Here is a 19,835-nt window from a genome sequence, read left to right as displayed (position 1 = left end):
GCCCCAACCAGAGAGCACCAAAGACTTGTTCCATGTTAAACAGGACAGAAGCAGAGGAGCAGGGACTTCCCTGGAGGTCCAGTGGTTAAGACTCCATGCTTCCAATGCGGGGGGTGCAGGTTCAATCCCTGGTTGGGGAACTAAGATTTCACATGCTGCATGGCGCAGCCAAAAAAATTTTTTTAAAAAAAGAAGCAGCAGCAGCAGCAGAGGAGCAGAGACTAGACCCAGGTCCAGCACCCTGACCGAAATCCACACTGACTCTCCCGGTGGTCTCTGGGAGCTCCTCCTTCTCTGCACCACCCCCCAACCCTCCACCTCCCTTCTCACCAGATCGCCGCCCCTGCCCCCATTCCTGGAGGAGTTGGGGTTGGGATTACACACAGGCCCAGCCCTGGAGGTCGGGGATCTGCATGGGCTGAGAAGCTGCCGGAAGTTGCCAACCAACCCATCAGATCACTCAATCAACACCACAGACCGAGCACCCACCATGTGTCCAGCATTTGGGGTGTGGCAGAGAGGAGAGAGATGCTGACGTGGTCTCTGACCTTGGAACTTATCATTTGACCCTGGAGAGAAAACTAAGTCTGGGAAGACAGCACAGTGCAGCAGGAAACCTGGGATGCTTGGCCTGCAGGATGCAGCTGGCACTTCCTACATGCCAGTGAGGCACACCTGCCCCAAGGTTGCCAAGAGCCAGAATCACCAGACCTGGTCGGCACAGAGCACAGACTCTCACCACCCCTCCAGGCAGTGGGTTCCTTCCTCCACCCAAGCCTCTTTCCTCTCTCCTTGGCCCAGCTCCATCCCAGGTATCATCATCACATACCTGAATTGGCCAGGAAATATTATTGGCCAATGCCACACCTCAACTTGCAGTGGTTCCCAAATCTGACTGAACACGAGAATCCCCATACAGATTCCTGGGCCCTGCTCTGACCCACTTCATCAACATCGCCCAGGACAAGCCTGATGGTGGGGAGGTTTTACAAGCTCCCAGGGGGTTCTGGTGACCAGCTAGGCTGGGAACCAAGAGGCGGCTGGGGGAGGGAGGGGAGGGGAGGGGAAGGAGACTCCAGGGAGCCTGAGGGGAGAGAGGAGGCGGCTGCAAAGCCCCCAGCCACTGATGACAGCCACAGTCACAGGCTTCAGGGCAGGATGAAGAACGAGAGGAGCCAGATGAGCCAGGACAGAGCAGGCTGGAGTCGGGCCAGCAGGGGTCAGATACTAGGCAAGTCGTTCCTCCCCTCTGAGCCTCAGTTTCCTTCTCTGGGAAATGGGAATGGCAGCACTACTTCACAGGCACAGAGAGGTGAAATAAATAAAGCAGCTGTCACAGACTGGTGGCTATCACTGCATTTATCTTCAGGTATTTATAAAGCACCTACTATGTGCCACACACTGTGTGGACAGTCAGATGCAAAGAACAAGACAGAGAGGCCCTCAGGGCAGAATGTCTGGAGGAGGTAGAGACGTCCCCAACACTGAGTGTTCAGGCCATAATGGGGGGTAGGGGGCCTGCAGAGAGGGGATGGGCTCTCTGGGAGTGAACAAATGGCCCCCAGGCAGGCTCCGGCCCCGTGCCTGGTCCCAGGATCTGGGTGAGTCTGTGAGTGCCTTACCCACCTTAGGCGATCCTCCCCCACGGTGTTGGATCTCCCTCTTCCAAGGCAGGGCCTCTCGCAGCCCCTCACAATGGTCTGCACAACCAGGGGCCCTCAGGGGAGCCTGTGGCTGAGTTAAGCTGGGTGATAGTCTGGACTCTGCCTGGGGGCTGAACTGTCCTGGCTCTGGTCCCTCTGTTCCCCTCAGCCCCCCAAAGCCTGGGTGGCACAGGAGACCACACTGCATAAGGGCTGAGGGAGGATTGTCAGGCCTGCCACTGTGCCCGGCTTACCACTCCTAGACTGGGGTCCCTTGGGGTCCCTCAGGGTCCCTCCGAACCAGGGCCTGGGTCTCTGCCTTCCCCCGGGCCCAGTGCAGACCCAGGCACGGAGCAACGCAGTGCCGTGGACATTGTTACTGCCATGTCATTTCTCTGCAGAAAGCACCGTCAGGTCACCCTTGCAGAGTGTGGGCGAGGTGGAGGAAGAGTCACGGGGGCTGACTACCCGTGGCCGGCCCGAGCCTGGGCATCAGGTGCGTGTGTCCATCGTACGAGGGTGGGCGAGGCGGCACCCAGGGGAGGCACAGACCGGCTCACTGAAACATCTTGTGCAGCAGGTGGGCGGGTGTGGATGAACTGTGAGTCCCTTGGAGAGTCCCACAGCTGGGTCCCCCGGTCCAGCCGCAGGCACGTGCCCCAGCAGCCTGGGTCAGCGTGGTGTGCCTGGACGAAGCCATACCATCCCCAAGGGGACCACAGGCCTCCACCCCCAGTCACTCCTCCCTGCGGCCCCCACCTGCCCCGGCCTGGGCTGAGCACTCCTGGAAAGGGCGGAGCTTTCCCTCTCTGGGCCCAGCACTCTGCCCTGTGGACCTCCAGCCCTGGTACCGCAGCCACTGCTCTCCTGGTGCAGCTCCCGGGACACCTGGCTGCTCCCCCATCGTGGCCTCCTGACCACCCACCCACTCGCTTTGTGGGCAGGGGCTGCCTCTCCCAGCCCCACACTCTGACCCCTCCTCACTCACCCCATCAGTAAAAGTGGACCCCCAGAGTCTGCGGGGAGAGAGGGCCCTGCCTAAGAGCCTGGGGTTGGGCAGGGGGTGGGGCTCTGGCCGCTTTCCCAGCATAGCTGCCTCCCTTCCCACGCCCTACTCCACCCCTGACATGCCAGGCTCCGAACAGGGGCTGAGTCACCGCTCCTCGGAGCCCCAGTGTCCCCATCCACATAATGCGGCACCTCTTCCCGGACCCTCCCCTCTTCCTGGGACTGTCATTCAGGTAAATGAGATCACCCCCAGACGGACCATCCTCAGCCCAGGGCTGGTTCTCCCGGTTGTGGCTGGATGTACGGTGGGGGCCTGGTGGGTACAGTGCCTCCCTCCCTCCTGCCGTCCATCCCTACCCTGATTGCTGCCCAGGCAGCTGAGAGATGCCAGCCCCTGCAGGAGTGGAGCCCACGCTCCCAGCCTGCTTTGATTCCGGCATTTGCCTCTGCAGACACGGGCCCTGGACTCCAGTCTGCCGTGCCTGCCACAGAAAGGAACTCACTGTCTTCCCTGTCCCTGGGATCAGGGCCGGAAGGGCCGTTAGCTGCGGCTCATCTCACCCCTCCTTTACTGTGGCTTCTGAGATCCAGAGAGGGCCTGTGACCTGCCCAGTCCTCACACCCCGCTGCCCACGTCATAGACAGCGCTCATGCCACTGCCCCACCTCCTCCTCCCGGGCCTCCGCTGGTCCCACGCCTCCACCACGCCAGCCTCTTGGGGCTCTGGCTGCTCCTGCCCCCTCCCTGCCCCGGCCGCGCCCTCGGTCTCCAGGCACCGGGCGAGAGCAGGTGTTTGGAGGGGGCCTGTCAGTGAACCGGGGTGAGGGCATCCCTTCTCCCGTTAACCCCTTCCACCCACCCCCACTTCTTGAAGAAAACCAGGAAATCAGACCCGCCTGGCCCACTGGTTTCCAGATTTACTCAAAGGAAGACTTCTGGGGCTCCTCTCCTGCTGGCTCAGCGCCTGCCCATGGAGTGACAGGGGCTGGGCTGGAGGGTGCTGGAGCGGCTGGGGCAGGACGGCCCCTCCCCCTTCCCCAGGAGGCAGCTTCCCACCTCCCCGACCTCCAAGCTGCTGGAACCAAGAGGGGACAAAGTGCCAGGGAGGGCAGTGCCGCTCCCCAGGCACAACGTCCCCTGAACGCCCCATCCTGAGCTCACCATTTGAAGGCATATCCCTGGGAGAGGCCCCACCCTCTCTCCCACACCTGGCTTCTCAGCTCACATTCCTCGGGTTGAGGCGATGGGAGCATCCGGACCCACAAACCCCTTCTAGGGGTTTCCTGAGACTCACACAGGAACCTGGGCCCTAATCACCCAGCCTGCCTCCCTGCCTTCCATCCTCCATCCCCCACTTCAGGAGGATCCTGATTCCTGTCCTGGCCTGCCTCCCTGCCCCCTCCCCACCTTGTCCCCTCTTAGAGGAGGACACAGCCCACAGGACCGTGAGGAGCAACCGGTCGGACGCCTTATCCCTGCGTCTCTGGCTCCTGAGATCTTGTCCATTTATGGATGAGGAAATGAGGCTCAGGGAGGGGAAGGCGCCGCCCAAGGTCACGGACCCAATTACAGGCCAAGAAGAGGACACCTAAGACCTCCCCCTGACACGCTGACCTCGCCCTGGGTCTGGCGCTGCCTGAACCACCCTCCCCGGGATCACCAGCTCTTGGGAGATAAAAAGCAGCCCCCACCACTTCGAGTTCTGCCCGGACCTAGTCTTCACCCTGTTCTAAGATGACCCCTGACCTCCAAGTCAACAACAGTGGGTGTCCACGGACTCCTCCCCCTGCCCCCATTCGCCCCCCACACCGGTTCACCCCTTCCGCACTAGGGCCACGTCAGTGGCCACAAACAGGGAGCATTCCATGTCTCAGTCAACAAGCTTTATTGGTCAGGGAGGGGGGATGGGAAAGGGACTGAAGCCGGGGGCTGGGGCTGGGGTGTCTGCGGAGCCAATGGGGGGCCCCAGAGGGGCCGGCGGGGGGAGCAGAGTTGTCAGTGGGTGGACTGGTGGACCTGCTCGTGGGAGGAGACGACCCTGCCATCCTTGACTTCTTCCACAATGGTGCGCACCTGGCGGGTGGTCACAGCTGCAGGAGACAGACACTCAGGGTGGGCGGGGGCCAAGAGGTCCTGGCTCAGCCCCCAGCCCCCTGAGCGGAGCCAGCTTTCTCCTCTCCCATGGCCGCTTGGTGTCCACACCTCTGCTGGCCCCTCAACATCACATCCGCACGGGTGTCCCCCTGACCTTGCCACTCCTTCCCTCGCACCCTGTTCCTTGCTGGTGCCCCTGGGTGAATCCTGCCTCCCGAATAGATGGTTTGATTCTGACCCACATGTCCTTCTGCAAGAGAAAGACTGCACAGACTGGATGCTACACGAAATGGGGTCTGTCTCCATTTCTCTGCAGTCTCAAGGGCATGGGTCATGCTCCCTTCAGAAGCGGATCTCCAAGACAAGACCCTGGTCCACACTCTTAGACTAGATGCCCCAGGGCTGGGATTTTTTCTTCCCCATCAGACTGGGATCTGGAGGACAAGGACCAAGTCCCTTTCTGCCATCAGACAAGAGACTCCAGACACAAGACTGCTTTTGCTCATCTGTAGGGTCCCAAGAGCAAAGATCATGAGACCATGTCCCTATCTCCCCATCAGATGAGAGTCTCCAGAGCTGGGACCATGTCTCCCACCTCAGACTAGGATCTCCAAGGTAAGGGCCATTTCCCTGCCCCTCCCCCATTGGACCAGATAGTGTCTCCCTCATTTGATTAGGACCCTGAGCCCTACCGGGTCCCTTCGCCCACCCCTGCTGAGGATCAGCCATCATTTCCTGGAGCTCCTGGACACCCTCCCCCAGCAACGTACAGGTGGGTCGCCTGCCCTATGCAGCCCCACCCTCAGCTACCAAGATGCTTACATTCATCGAGCTTGCGCAGAGTCTGCCTGCAAAAAAAAAGAGAGAGAGAAGATTAGATGTGGGTCTCAGCCTCACCTCTGCCCCAGGCCCCCAGCCCTGGCCCCGGGCCCCCTCTCACTGGGAGTCCTCGCCCCCCAGCAGGCAGCGGTAGGTGCAGATCTCCTGCTCCAGCCGCGTCTTCACGTCCAGCAGAATCTTGTACTCCTGGCTCTGTTGTTCCATCTCGCAGCGCAGCTGGGCCAGCTGTTCCTCCACGCTGCAGATCAGCCCCTGGATCTGGCCCAGCTGCAGGCAGTAGCGATTCTCTGTCTCCGCCAGGCTACCCTCCAGAGATGCTTTCTGCAGGAGAGCGGGAGGGGCAGGGGTCAGAAGGGTTCTCAGTGCCCCCTCCAGGGACCTGGGCGCCTCGCCCCCACCCCCGAGGCCTGGCAGCCGCCCCTACCATGCTGAGCTGGGACTGCAGCTCGATCTCCAGGGCCTGCATGGTGCGCCGGAGCTCTGAGACCTCGCACTTGCTGCTCTGCACCAGCTCGCAGTGTGTGGTCACCTCGCGGTTCAGCTCTTCTGTCTGCAAACAGGACACAGGAGAGGGCAGCGTGAGCCCAGCTTCCCGTCTCCAAGTCAGGTGACCCCCATGGCCTCCATATGCTCAGCCCACGGCCCACTCTGTGCCCAGACAGGCACCTGGGCTCTCCCCACTCCCCCCAGCACCCCCTCACCATGGCCACTTTCCTGACCTCCCCTGGGCCTCTCAGGCCTCCTCCCAAACCTGACTGTGGGAGCAGTGCCTTCCCACCAGCTTCCCACTTCCCAAAACCCAGAAGCCTTTGAAAGGATGTTAAGTTTTATCTTTAATCCCTGCGAGTGTAAAGCACAAGAATAGGAAACTTGAGGACCCCTGGTGCTAGTTCCTGACTTCTTGAGCGACAGATGCAAGCTCCTGGGGTCTTGACCCTCTGGTTTTATTCCTGAGGGGGGCTCCCTACCCACCCACCAGATCCCAGCTTCAGCCAAGCTCCAGGCCTGTGGATGCAACAGGCGACCCTGACCCCTGGTGTCCGTGTGGCTCACTGGGGATAAGGCACCCAAGATGCCAGGCGCTGGGCTTACTGTGGGGACTCAAGCCTTGCACCCCATCCCCTGGGGGAGGCCTCTGGCCTGCGGCAGCCCCCACCTTGCTGAAGAACCAGTTCTCGGCGTCCTTGCGGTTCTTCTCCGCCATCTTCTCGTACTGGGCGCGCATCTCATTCAGGATGTGGCTCAGGTCCACGCCGGGGGCGGCGTCCATCTCCACATTGATCTCACCACCCACCTGGCCTCGCAGGGCATTCATCTCCTGTGGAGGAGGGGATGGTGGGTGTGGGCATGCATCCTGACCTCTCACTCCCAACCCTTCCCACGCAAGTTCTCCAGACCCCTCCCAAGGACACCTCCTTTGTTCTGCCTGCCCTCTACCCTCTGACCCTCTGAATGATTTTTATCCACCTGCTCTATGTGGGCTTTGCCTCCACCATCAGGCTAGGGGTTCCCTGAGGACAGATTCTGTGTTTCCCCCATTAGACTGAGGGCTCTCTGAAGATAAAATCTAATTCTTAGGCCTGAGCCCCCAAAACATCCCATCTAATTTCCAAACATCTACCTAGGGGCCAGATTCGAGGGTTTGAGCTGGGACAAGGGGGCAACCTCCTCGATTCTCTCCTGTCCTGGTGAGGGAAGCCAGGAGGGGCAGAAGAGGCCTCTGCAGGCCCCTGGGAGGCTCCCCAGATGCAGGGAAGCAAGGTAGTACGTGGAGGAGGCTGCCCTGCATGGGGATCAGGGCTCTGCAGACAGGGCAGCGCTGTAAGGCGAACAGCCTGGACACCTGTGCTCTTCCCACAGTCTCAACCTGGCATGGCCCCAGAGCCCTGCCACCCACTCAGCATCCTCTTTGATCTACTGCCCCGGCTGCCTCACCTCCTCATGGTTCTTCCGGAGGTAGGCCAGCTCCTCCTTGAGGTTCTCGATCTGCATCTCCAGGTCGGCTCTGGCCAGGGTCAGCTCGTCCAGCACCCTGCGCAGGCCATTGATGTCGGCCTCCACGCTCACGCGCAGGGCGTGCTCCGTCTCGAACCTGCGAAGGGAACCAGAGATTTCCGTCAAGATGCTTGGACTGGCAGGTGCAGGTTCTGGCCAGGACCCTGCCTCCCAACGATGAGGGGGTGCAGGAGAAGCCCATCGCAGCCCTGGGGGCCTGGGACCACGCAGGGCAAGGCCCCACCCCCACCCGGCTTCCTGGCTCCTCTCCTCTCTGCCTCCCGCCTCCCCTCCCGCTCTTCCATCACCTGACTAAGCCCAGCAACCTTCAGCATCTGCTGCGTTTGCTGCATCCTGGGCTAAGAGGTGCAGGACTCTTAGCAGGGACTCCCCCACCCCCAGCTCCTGGACCTTGCCACCAGCAACTGAGGAGTCCTGGGGTAGGGAGGGGTGCCCCCAGTTCCTCCCCAGCCCCCCTGGCCAGGGCTCACTTGGTGCAGAAGTCATCAGCAGCCAGACGGGCATTGTCGATCTGCAGCAGGATGTTGGCATTGTATGTGGTGGCCATGAGGATCTGGGAAGATGGGAGAGTAATCAGGTCACTGGGTGGGAGTAGCTCAGCACAGACGAGGGTTCTGAGATGGGTCTCTCTGTCTGGGGGCCAGGATGTGGCTGCCTCCTCCAGGAAGGCTCCCTTCCCACCCAGCCATTCCCCTTTACTGCATTACAGTTGGTAAGAGAGGCGGGGCCAGCCCGAGTCTGATGGCTGAAACCTTGCCCCGCACCCTCATGCTAGGCTCTGCCTTAAACCAGAGTGGACAGCCATCTGGGAGTGCCAGGCTGGGAATGCAGGAGAACAAAAAAAGAATGGGAGGATGCCCCAGGGCAGAAGCTGTTCACGAATCCTGGAAAGAAGACGGATGTGGGAAACCTCATTTTACAGTTGGGGATATAGTGTCCCTGAGAGGCTCCCCCAAAAAGGAAGACTAAAGGAACCCTCACCAAAGAGTAGTTCCAAATCAGAAGTCATGACCCCTGCTAAGCCCTGATCCCGGGCTCCAGCAGGCAGCCCCGGCCCCGCCCCCGCCCCAGGTTTGCTGAGCCCCAGTCTTGAGGGCACAGCAGGAGAGATGGGGAAGCCAGAAAAATCCCCAAATAAGGCACACAAGTGGCCTCCTGAGGCCCCGCCCCCTCTCTCTCGCCTCCTCCTCCTAGCAGGTGCCAGCAGGAGCTCACTCAGACCCCTGACCTCACTGTAGCCCTAAATCCCCCTCTTGTTCCAAGGGAAGAGGTGCCTGAGTATCCAGCGACCCCAGGGGCCCAGCCCTCCACATGCATCCATTCACCTTATCCTACAATCACACAAGGTGGCAAAAATCTCCGTGATGGGAAACTGAGGCTCAAAGGAGCTCCACAAGGCCTGCTTGTCCCTAGTCCAGGCTGCTGCCCCAAAAACAGAGACCATAGGCCACAAGGTGGCCCCAAGGTGGGCTCCCAGAAGCCAAGCCGGATCCAAGCTGTCCTTAGTTCCCCAAGACCCTGTGGCAGCCCCCAGGCTGGACTCCAGGCCTTGGTCAAGGTCAGGAGGTAGGGGAGGAAAAGCTGTGCCCCGCCAGGTCCCCTCCCACCACAGCCCCTACCTCGTTCCTCAGGTCCTCGATGGTCTTGAAGTAGTGGCAGTAGTCGGGAGCCGGCCCTGGGGCCTGCTTCTTGTACCAGTTGTGGATCTTCACCTCCAGCTCCGTGTTGGCCTCCTCCAAGGCACGCACCTTGTCCAGGTAGGAGGCCAGGCGGTCGTTGAGGTTCTGCATGGTGGCCTTCTCGCCTCCCACCAGCAGCCCATCACCACCTCCAAAGCCACTGCCATAGCCACAAGTGCCAAAGCCGCCGCTGCCATAGCCGCCGCTGCCATAGCCACCGCTGCCGTAGCCGCCACTGCCATAGCCGCCACTGCCATAGCCACCGCCAGAGCCGAAGCTGTAGCAGCTGGAGTAGCTGCCGTCCCCAAGGGCATTGCCCAGGCTGCCGGCAGACCCCAGCCTGCAGGAGCCGGCACCCAGGCTGCCAGACAGCTGGCGGGAGGTGAGGCACAAGCCGCCCCCCAGGCCAGAGGAGCCCTTGATGGAGTTGGAGGAGAAGAACTGGCGGTTGGTGGTGGTCATGGTGGCGGCAACGGGTGGCAGGCAGACACAGAGAGAAAGGGCTCGAGAGCAGAGAGGCCCAAGGTGTGTGTTGCTGCCAGGGCTCGCCCGCCTCCTTTATAAGCCCCAACAAATGGGCGTAACGATCACAACAGGCTCGCTCCTCTGTTTCCATTCCCCTGGGCTTTCATCACCGCTGGCTGCCCGCCAGCTCCCAGGTGGCTGTGGGTCCCCTTCCCTCCCACCGTCGGGGCTTTGCATCATTCTTCCGAACCCCCGTGCTGGGCGTCTGCTTGTGTGTATGTGCGTGTCCCTGGTCTCAGGCCTGTCACCTGTGATTCAGGCAGGCCCTTCAGCTACGCTTTCCCATGACCTAGTACGGACAAGAGGAATAGCAGGACATCACCGTCACTGAGCCCTGCCAGGCAGCTGCCCCCAGCCACACACCACGCCACACACGACCCTGGCCCTGGGCGAGGTGCAGGGGAGACAGCGAGGACCGGTACCCCATCCTGCCTTGGAAACTAGACCCAAACCCACCAGCCTCACCACACACAGTAGCTCGGTCAGGTCTCAGATTACCACCCCATTTACAGATAAGGAAACTGGGGCTTGTAGAGGGAAAGTGTCCCACCGCCCCACCTAACTCAGAACGGGGCTGGCAGGGCTTCATCCTTCATCCTTCATCGCACCCTGCCACAGCACCTATACGCCTCCCCAGGGGCCTGTGACACACTGGCCCCCTTCTGCAGAGCCCTGACACCAAGGAAGCACTGCAGGGGCCGTGGTTCCCTCTGTCCAGTTTTCTGACCCTGTCCCCATCCCTGGAACCCCCTGGAGACCCAGTGTCCTTTTCTGACCTTTCCCCATCTTTCTCTCACAAGTGGGGAGTCCTGGGCTGGAGTGGGCAAAGGGGAGCTTAGCTGCAGGCTGGGGAAGTGGCAGGCTGAGAGGGGGCATCGTGGTAAAGGCAACAGGAAGAAGGGTGAGGGGCAGGCCCCTTCCACCCTCCTTACCCCTCCTATTCCCCAGGAGGCCTCAGGCAGGGGGCATATACCTTTGGGTCCCAGCCAGCTGGAAATCTAAAGGACACTGCCCAAGAAGAGGGTCTTCCTGAGACCCCGCCCCTCCGGCCAGTCCCCTCCCCCCTCCCCTCTCCCCCCCCTCCCCCCCCCCCCGCTCCCCTTCCCTGCAGTCTCCCCCAGGGGCCCCACCCAATCCCCTGACCTGGCCCCTCAGGATGGGCCAGGTGCCCGCCCCACAGCCCCACCCTGCCCTGCCCACCACCCTCAGTTCCAGGGTCCCGGCAGGCCCAGTGGGCGGAACGTGCTCGTGTCTCAGACTGCCGATGGCTTCCACTTCCCAGACAGGCCCAGACAGCCCCTGCCAGCAGCTGAGAGAGATTCCCCAAGAGCCCAGCAGCTGCCAAGCCACCAAAGCAAGGAGGACACCCCCCCGCCCATGCTCACACGCAGAGGGGCCACCCCACCCCACACACCAGCAAGCCCAACAGAGCCGGTCTGGTTTCCTGGACTGGCCGTGCCACTGCCATCCCTTGCACGCTTCAGCACCCAGGACCACTTCTCCAGAAAGCGCCCTGCCCAGCCCCTCTCCCTCCGATCTTGACCTTGTACGGCCCCAGGCTGAGACAGGGAGCTGTCTATAACAGGTGTGGCTCCCCGGAAAGTCTATGGGGCCCTCCCAGGGACCAGCCACAGGCAATAGGGACCCAGGGGCTGATTCTCAGGAACTTTCCCAACCTGATGGGCTGTCCCATCTCTCAGCCCTCAAGCCTCCCGTCTCCCTCCTTTGAGCCCCAGGCCCGAATGGGGTGGGCAGAACAGGTTGGCAGGGGACAAGCAGCCCCAAACCCTCAGCAAACTCTCCTTGTCCCCCCATCCCTCAGCCCACACTGCCCAAGCCAATGACCAGACCAAACCACAGGAGGTATTGAACTTCAAGCAAAGCTTTAATTGCAGTCACTGGGGCAAACTCAGGAGGTCCCCTTGGTGAGGGGCTGTGGGAAGCAGATACAGAAAGGCAACCGCTCTTGGGCGGTGGCCCAGACGGGCACTCGGGGCACAGCAGTGGCATGCTGGGAGCTGCAGGCAATGGCTGCCCCTTGACCCTGGAGGCTGGGCTGTCGCAGGTACACGGGGCCTCAGTGGGGGGAGCGATGGACCTGCTCGCAGGAGGGGACCACCTTGCCGTCCTGGACTTCCTCCATGATGGTACGCACCTGGCGGGTGGTCACCGCGGCTACAGGCGGAGGAGGAGGGAGGCACAGGGAACCTCAGGCTGGAGGCCCTCCCCAAGCCTCCCACACAGAAGGGTCCTCAGCCTCTCCCCACCCGCCCTGGGCAGGACGGGGCAGGCTCTTACCTTCCCGGGTGGGCTGAGAGACCAGGGACGAGGAGTACTGGGTGGCCAGGCTGCAGGGAAAGGGGGACCTGTCAGCCCAGTGGTGTTGGTTGGGAGCCCAGCCCCCTGGGAGGAGGAGCAGCTGGGGAGGCCCCCGGCCGAGGGGAGAGAGGTCCCAGCAAATCGGACAGAAATCACAGCAGGGAGTATACAGGAAAGAATGGCAACCACAGGGTCAAAGGGCACAGGCCCAGTGGGCAGGAGTAAGGAAAGGGGATACCCCAACAGAAGGCCCAGAGGCACTTTGCGGCCAACCAGGGATTTACAAGGAGAAGCTGAGCAAGTGGTTTCTCCAGATCCTGAAGGGCCCAACAAATATACTTAATTAAAGCAGGAGAGACTGTGGCTAGACTGTAGATAAACTTAGCCATCGTCATAGAGCAAAAAGCTGGAATGTGTGACTAAGCATGGAGACTCCAGGACATCCTCGGCCCCTTTACACTAGCGCCCCATCACCCATCCAACTCCAAACCAGATCGCCACCCATCCCAGACAATGGGATCACCAACCATGCAATCACTGGAACCAGAAAGCCAGGATCATCATTAACCACTTCATGTGCTAACTCAAACGTTCATCGAGTCCCGCCTGCAAGCCACGCTTGCCCCTGCATGCAGGCATCCAGTTCTGCTGTTTTCAGCTATAACACATCCTCTTGGTGCACCACCTCCCCTTCCCTGCCCTTCGCCCGCCTTATGGCAGGTCTTCTCTGGCCTGACGCCCTTGCTCCAGCCTCCTGACTGGTCTCCCTGACCCCACCCTCGCCCCTCGGATGCATTTCTCCCTCTGCAGCCAGAGTGAATGTTCTAAGATGTCTTGATGATCATACTTCTCTCTGCGCAAAAGCCCCCGTGGCTCCCCACTGCCTACTCCATCGAGTGGGACCCAAGCCAGTGTTCTCAGCTTCACCTCCTGCCTCGGCTGGTGCTGGCCCTCCCTGGGTGAAGCCACCCAGCCCACCGAGCAGGTGCGGGGCGCCCTCCACTCACTGGGCGTCCTCGCCCTCCAGCAGGCGGCGGTAGGTGGCGATCTCCTGCTCCAGCCGCGTCTTCACGTCCAGCAGCATCTTGTACTCCTGGTTCTGCAGCCCATGTCACAGCAGAGCTAGCACAGCTGCTGCCCAATGCTGCTGATGAGCCCCTGCAGCTGGGCCAGCTGGACCCCCTAGCGCGCCTCGGTCTCTGCCAGGCTGCCCTCCAGCGACGCTTTCTGTGGGTCAAGGTGGAGGTGGCTGGTGAGACCGAGCCCCCAGCAGGGGGCCCCACGTGTGTGGGTTTGTGGGTGGGGTAGTAAGTGGGGCAGAGTGTGCAGTGGCAGGTGGGGCAGGCAGCCTCTGGTTCTCCGAGTGGGGGTCCAGGAGGCGGGGCCCACTTGGAGTGACGGGTACAGGACAGGGAGGGGACAGAGGCCCTACGTGCTGAGCTGGGACTGCAGCTCCATCTCCAGGTTCTGCGCGGTGCGGCGTGGCTCCGTGATCTCCGTCCGGCTGCTCGGCAGGGCCTCGGTGTTGGTGGCCACCTCGCGGTTCAGCTCCTCCGTCTGGAAGGCAGGATGGGCCCTAGGGGCTTGCGGAGGCTTGCAGAGGAGGGGCAGGGGGCTGACCTCCCAGACCTGCCCCTCCCCGGCCTCTGCAGGGCCCCAAGCCCACCTGCATACCCTGGAACTTGTAGAATTCACCTTGCTCTGTGGTCGTTTGTTTCCTCGCTGGACTGCAGGTACTGCTCTAGGGCAGGCCCTGGGTTTTACTCTTTTTGTGCCTGTCACTGTCCGGGCCCTGCAGCTGCTCAGTGCATGCTTACTGGGGGCATGAGAGTCTGCATCCAGACACACACCTACCTACCAATGCCGGGGCTGGGAGAATCCCTAGTGGGATCAGGAGACCTGGATCTGCTCCCCAGGCCACAGTGAAGGGTTGTGTGAGCGTAAGGCCTCTCTGAGCCTCACGATGTCCCCCTGAACGTGAGGGGTTGGTCCCCTGGTTTCCAAAGGTCCTTCCAGCTGGGAATCCACAGTCTGTGGATCTGTAAGTTTTCCAACATGTGCTCAGCACACAGCGCATGCACGCACACGTGTGCACACCTGCTCACGCAGGCCACCCACCTTGCTGAAGAACCAGTCCTCGGCGTCCTTGCGGTTCTCCTCCGTGATCTTCTCGTACTGGTCGCGCATCTCATTCAGGATGCGGCCCAGGTCCACAGCGGGGGCGGCGTCCATCTCCATGTTGATCTCACCACCCACCTGGCCTCGCAGGGCGTTCATTTCCTGGGCAGAGAGGGGAGCAGGAGCTCACTCAGGGCCATCCTGGGAAGAGTCCCTGGGGCTGCCTTCTACGTCTGGGGGAGATGGGTGCAGAGGACAGACAGACACAGACAGGCCAACAGTTCCTCACCCTGAAGGTGGAGGTGGATGTCATCATGTCTCAAACATGCAGGGCTGTGGATATCAACAATCTCCCCCAACACACGCTCACGGGGTGGACTTTGCCCAGTCCCGGTGTGTGCTGGGCCGGGAGAGATGGCAACTCCCGGTCATGGTGGGGGATGAGCCAGGACAACCTCACTCCAGCCCTGACCACCCGCCTCACCCCCATCACCAACCACGCAGCACAGGCATGGGGAAAGCAGCCCTCTGTCGGTATCGGCGGAGTCAGACCTCATTAGGAAATGTGAATCTGCTGGGGGATGCAATCCCTATAACCAGTCTCAAAGCCAAGTAGAGACATTTTCTGGACGCCTGCTACTCGGGCATTAGGCTCCCTCAGCTCAGGCCAGCCCAGAAGTCGGATGGGAAGAAAGCCACAAGGTTCATTAGTCCCCCTGCAGGGTCTTGGATCCCTATCCTTGGGTTGAGCCTTGGGGTCCCTGGGAGGTGGGAGAAGTGGCAGAGTGGTAGAGTCAGAGTTGGGTGTGGATATGGCTCAGGCAGACCTGAGGGAAGACCCACCCCTGTACAGCCTTGGACAAATTCCTTAACCTCTCTGAGCCTCGGTTTCTTCACTGGTAAAGAGAAGAACTTGCTCCTTTCTCCCAGTGAGGCTGTCGGTATCAGCTGAGATAATTGCTGTGAAACACTCATAATGGGCTGGGCAGATTTTTGTGGTTGTTACGACTATCACCATTACAATTAACTATAATAATTAGCCTGCGTGTTCTTAGACTGATTCGCCCATTAGATAGTTAACCGCCACCACACAGTAGGCAGTGCCTCGAGGGACAGAGAAGTATCTCTGGGGGGAAAGGGCCCTCCAGGCCTCAACCAGGGCCCAATGAGAGTCTCCCAGGGTCAGAGCCAGGAACCCAGCAGAGATGGGAACTGGATGGAGAGCGTGGCCCTGGCCCAGGAAGATTTGGGGGCCCCGGCCTTGCTTGTTCTCAGGCAAGTTTCTCCTGCATTCCCGAGCTGGCCTCACCTCCTCATGGTTCTTCCGGAGGTAGGCCATCTCCTCCTTGAGGTTCTCAATCTGCATCTCCAGGTCGGCTCTGGCCAGGGTCAGCTCGTCCAGCACCCTGTGCAAGCCGTTGATGTCGGCCTCCACGCTCACGCGCAGGTTCAGCTCCATCTCATACCTTGGCAGGGCAGCGGGGGAGGCAGGGAAGCCTGAGCCATGGAGTGCCATTAGGACACCCTCGTACACACAGAGAGCCAGACCCCCACCAGCCCCCTGAGCTGTCCCCGAGGCCCAGACTCACTTGGTGCGGAAGTCATCGGCTGCCAGGCGGGCATTATAGATCTGCAGCACCAAGATGGCACTGTCGATGGTGGCCGCCAGGATCTGGGGGACACAGTGGGCTTGGTGAGCAAGCGCCCTGGGCAGCCACAGGAAGACCTTGCAACACCCCTCCTGCAGCCCTTTGGAGAGTGGGCGAGAGTGAGGGAGATGAGGGTCCCTGGGGTCTCCTCCTCTGAGCACCCTGCTGGGGGGCTCACAAGGGGTGGGGGCATGATACCCAGGTACAGGTAACCATGGTGCCAGGAAAGAGACCCATATGCACCCCTCTCCCACCATGAGGGTCACTGCCCAAGCTGCCTGGACCTCACTCCATCTTCCCCCAACTAAATTCACCTCTAGGGCTTCCCTGGTGGCTCAGTGGTTAAGAATCCGTCTGCCAATGCAAGGGACACGGGTTCGAGCCCTGGTCCAGGAAGATCCCACGTGCCGCAGAGCAACTAAGCCCGTGCGCCACAACTACTGAGCCTGCGCTCTAGAGCCTGCAAGCCACAACTACTGCGCCCACGTGCCACAATTACTGAAGCCCATGCACCTAGAGCCCGTGCTCCACAACGAGAAGCCACCACAATGAGAAGCCCGCGCACCGCAACAGAGTAGCTCCAGCTCGCTGCAACTAGAGAAAGCTGGCGCACAGCAACGAAGACCCAATGCAGCCAAAAAAATAAATAAATAAATAAATAATAAATAAAATAAAATAAATTCACCTCTAGGCTCAGTTGCCACCTCCTCCAGGAAGCCCTCTTCAATTCCCCGTCTGGGTCCTTCTTCCCCATCATACCTCCCCTCGGCCCATCTCTCTTACACAGTACTTCTCCCAAGTGCAATTTTTTTCTGTGACTTTTTTGTGTGTCTTTTTCTCTCCTCCACTGGACTCTGAGCTCCAGAGGAACAAGGCCCTGTCTCATGTCTGTCTCCTTCAGTTTGGAATCCCCAGCCCTGAGTACAGTGCCTGGCCGAGAGTCAGCCCCCAGGAAACATTAGTTTAATTAAACGATTAATTAAATAATTAATAATGTTATGGCTGGCCCCACGTCAAACCTAGGGCAAGGTTTTCTTTTCCCACAGGGTCATCTGGGAGGTTTAAATGACAACAGGGAAGGGAGAGGCTCTGGAAGGAGCAGAGGGTTGGTTATTATCACTGCTGCTGTCGTTATTGTTGGGAGAAATACCCAAGAGAGGCTCTGGTCAAAGGCCATGGGGCTGGGGGGAGGGGGAGGCCCCTCCACACTGCCCAGAACAAGCAGAGAGGAGGTCGCGGTGGAGGTGGCAGATGAGCTGAGTAGAATCTGGAATTTTTTAAGGCTGAGAGCTGAAGTATAAAGCTGTAAGAGGGGGCAGCCCCAGTAAACTCATCCTGGGCCTCAGAGCCCGCTCGTGGCCCTAAGTTCTGAAAAGGCACCCTGAGTCAGGCTCCGTTTCCAGACTGAACCTAAGAGCCAGTCTGACTGAACCCGCCCCAGGGCCTCACTAGACCCATCGGTAACCTGCAGACTGGGCCCCCATCCACCTCCCTGCTTAGGAGGCTGATTGGGTCCAGCGAGGGGGCAGTGGTAAAAAACCGCCGAGGGGCAGTGACTCAGAGGCCTGGTGCACAGTGCACTGGGGGCTGGCGGTGAGGAGCTGGCTGACCCCGAAGCTCAGGAACACTGACTCACCAGGGCTCCCCTGAGTTCCCTGCTGCCCAGATCAAGCCCAGTGTCTGATCTGGCACTCCCAGTAGCTCTGCTTCCAGTGGACAATTGCTGGAGTTCCCTTCCGGGCCTGGGTCCCGGACAGGAGCAGGCAAAGCCCCTCGCAGGGCAGCAGGCCTGGTTCTCCACCAGGAAACTGAGTGGGCTGACCCCGGGCCAGCCAGCCTCCAGCCCGGCTCTCCCCAAGCCCGGCTCTTGCACCTCTTTGACCTCTCTCCTGCCTCTGGAGGCTGCAGCCCTGTAAGTCCCTCCAGGGGCAAGGTTTGCGCAGAAGACCCAGGTGCCGTGTTTACAGAATGCCAAGGTCATGTTCACAGAGATCATAGTGTGTGTGTGTGTGTGTGTGTGTGTGTGTGTGTATGTGTGTTGTCTCCTCCCTCAGACTAAGTTAGAGAAATATCTCCCCTTGGAAGCTTCCAGTCTGAGTGGGAAGACACAGCTCCTTTCCTCAGGGACCACCCCCCCACCAATCTGCAAGCAGAGACAGCCTCCGCTCTTAGGGACCCCCACAGTGACCATCATGGAAGGAGTGAGGAGGACCAACAATGAAAGCAGCTGTGAGAACATGTCAGACTCAGTGAAATCAGCCCAATGAACAGAGCATAGACTGAACCTCAAAGTGCGGAAGGGACCCCCAGATCCAAGGATAAAAGGCAAGTGCCGTCCATCTAGGAGGACTGCCTGGAGGAGGTGAGGCAGGCGGGGTGGGGGGCAAACTCAAAGGAGAATGGGATAGTGAGAAGGAGACATTGAGCCTCATCTCCCAGCAGCCACACCAAACTTGTTCCCACATCTATGCCTTTGTCCACACTGATCTCTATACCTGGAATGCCATCTGCTGCCCTCAGTCAAGGTTCTGAAGCCTTCCCTGCCCACTCCTCTATCACCCACCCCAAATACCCTCTCCCAGAAAGGAGGAACTCCAAACAGCCTCCCAGCATGGGATGTCCTCCAGGCCTGGGACCAGTGACTGGTACAGGGCTGGGTTCCAGAGCAAGTGAGAGAGTGAGTGAATGAATGAATGGGCAAGGGATGGAGACCTAGGCTGGAGGAGAAATGTTGGCAAAGGTCCAAAGTTGGGATGGTGTGACTCAGAAGCAGGTACTAAGGACAGAGGGCAGGGAGCGCCCACCTTGCTCCACAGGTCCTCGATGGTCTTGACGTAGTGGCTGTAGTCGAGGGCGGGCCCGGGGCCCCGCTTCTTGTACCAGTCGTGGATCTTCACCTCCAGGTTGGCATTAGCCTCCTCCAGAGCACGCACCTTGTCCAGGTAGGAGGCCAGGCGGTCGTTGAGGCTCTGCATGGTCTCCTTCTCGCTGCCCCCCAGCAGGGCGTCTGCCACCCCAAAGCTGGAACCAAAGCCCCCACCCAGGCTGCAGGAGCAGCCCCTGCCATAGCTGCCCCCCGTGCCCACGGAGAAGTGGGACGAGGACACAGACATGTTGCCAGAGCTGCTGGCTCCCAGAAGGCTGCGGGGCCGGCAGGCACCCCCAACACGGATGGAAGACATCGAGAGAAACCCCCGCCACTGGGCACACACAGGCCCTTGACGGAGCCGGAGGTGGAAAGCCGGTGGATGCTGGTGGTGGTGGAGGCCATGGTGTCCACAAGTCAGGCGCAGGGTCTGATTTGCACAGAGACCCCAGGTAGCCCTTTATAGCCCTTTATAGCCAGGCTAAAGGGCGGCTGGGCCCCTGGCTCTTGAAGACAGACCCAAAACCCCAGCTGTGTAATTTGCTTCTGTACCAGCCGCCCAGGGCCCAGGGCTCCGGCTGGACACACCAAGTGCATCCCGAGCCTGGCCTGGGCACGATGGCTTCTTAGCAGCCCACTGTCTGTTAGAAACAAAGGTGGTATTGGAGCCGCAACCCCGGGGTAGGGTGATCCTCCATTCTCAGCCGCAATCAGGTGGCTGAGCTCATTCTTGGGGGGAGTCCGGAGAACCCAGCCCTGGGAGCCAGAAAGGGCCTGGAACAAGGCTCCACAGGCCCAGAGCCTGGGGCTGGTCTGGCCCCCCACCCAGCATTCTTGGGTCCCAGGGAGAGGGTGGAGAGATGCAGGGGACACCTTCCCCTACCCCGTACAATGTGGCCCTGAGGGAGCCCCCCAGGCTGGGGGGGGGGCGAATCAGCCTCTGACCTGAGGGAGCCCCCCAGGTCTCTTGGGATTATTCCAAGTCTGTGGGAGGAGACGTAGCCCCTGGCCTGGGGGCTGCCCTATCTGAGGGGAATAGTCACAGCCACTGACCTGAGGGAGCTTTGGATCCAAACCT

The 19,835-nt window shown here is 60.4% G+C and overlaps 1 protein-coding gene and 1 pseudogene across 1 annotated transcript; both read right to left on the bottom strand.

Moving 5' to 3' along the window:
• Positions 1-5,681: 5,681 nt before the first annotated feature.
• Positions 5,682-9,742, bottom strand: LOC133080464 (keratin, type I cytoskeletal 17-like). The gene is made up of 6 exons (XM_061176366.1): positions 9,221-9,742; positions 8,072-8,154; positions 7,521-7,677; positions 6,742-6,903; positions 6,010-6,135; positions 5,682-5,906 (listed from the first exon to the last, which is right to left on the bottom strand). The coding sequence occupies exons 1-6, from the start codon at positions 9,740-9,742 to the stop codon at positions 5,682-5,684; spliced, it is 1,275 nt and encodes a 424-aa protein (XP_061032349.1).
• Positions 9,743-11,840: 2,098 nt separating this feature from the next.
• LOC133080520 (keratin, type I cytoskeletal 42-like) lies at positions 11,841-19,162 on the bottom strand (annotated as a pseudogene).
• Between the last annotated feature and the right edge of the window lie 673 nt (positions 19,163-19,835).

This window comes from Eubalaena glacialis, chromosome 19 (assembly GCF_028564815.1).
Source record: "Eubalaena glacialis isolate mEubGla1 chromosome 19, mEubGla1.1.hap2.+ XY, whole genome shotgun sequence".
Taxonomy (NCBI): domain Eukaryota; kingdom Metazoa; phylum Chordata; class Mammalia; order Artiodactyla; family Balaenidae; genus Eubalaena; species Eubalaena glacialis.
This window is presented reverse-complemented; position numbering and strand designations above follow the sequence as displayed.

Coding starts and splice junctions, on each gene's coding strand:
- LOC133080464 (XM_061176366.1), bottom strand. CDS start 9,742: ATGACCACCACCAACCGCCAGTTCTTCTCCTCCAACTCCATCAAGGGC. Junction 8,155..9,220: donor TCGAGGACCTGAGGAACGAG/GTAGGGGCTGTG, acceptor CCATCTTCCCAG/ATCCTCATGGCCACCACATA. Junction 6,904..7,520: donor TCCGGAAGAACCATGAGGAG/GTGAGGCAGCCG, acceptor CCTCCTCCACAG/GAGATGAATGCCCTGCGAGG.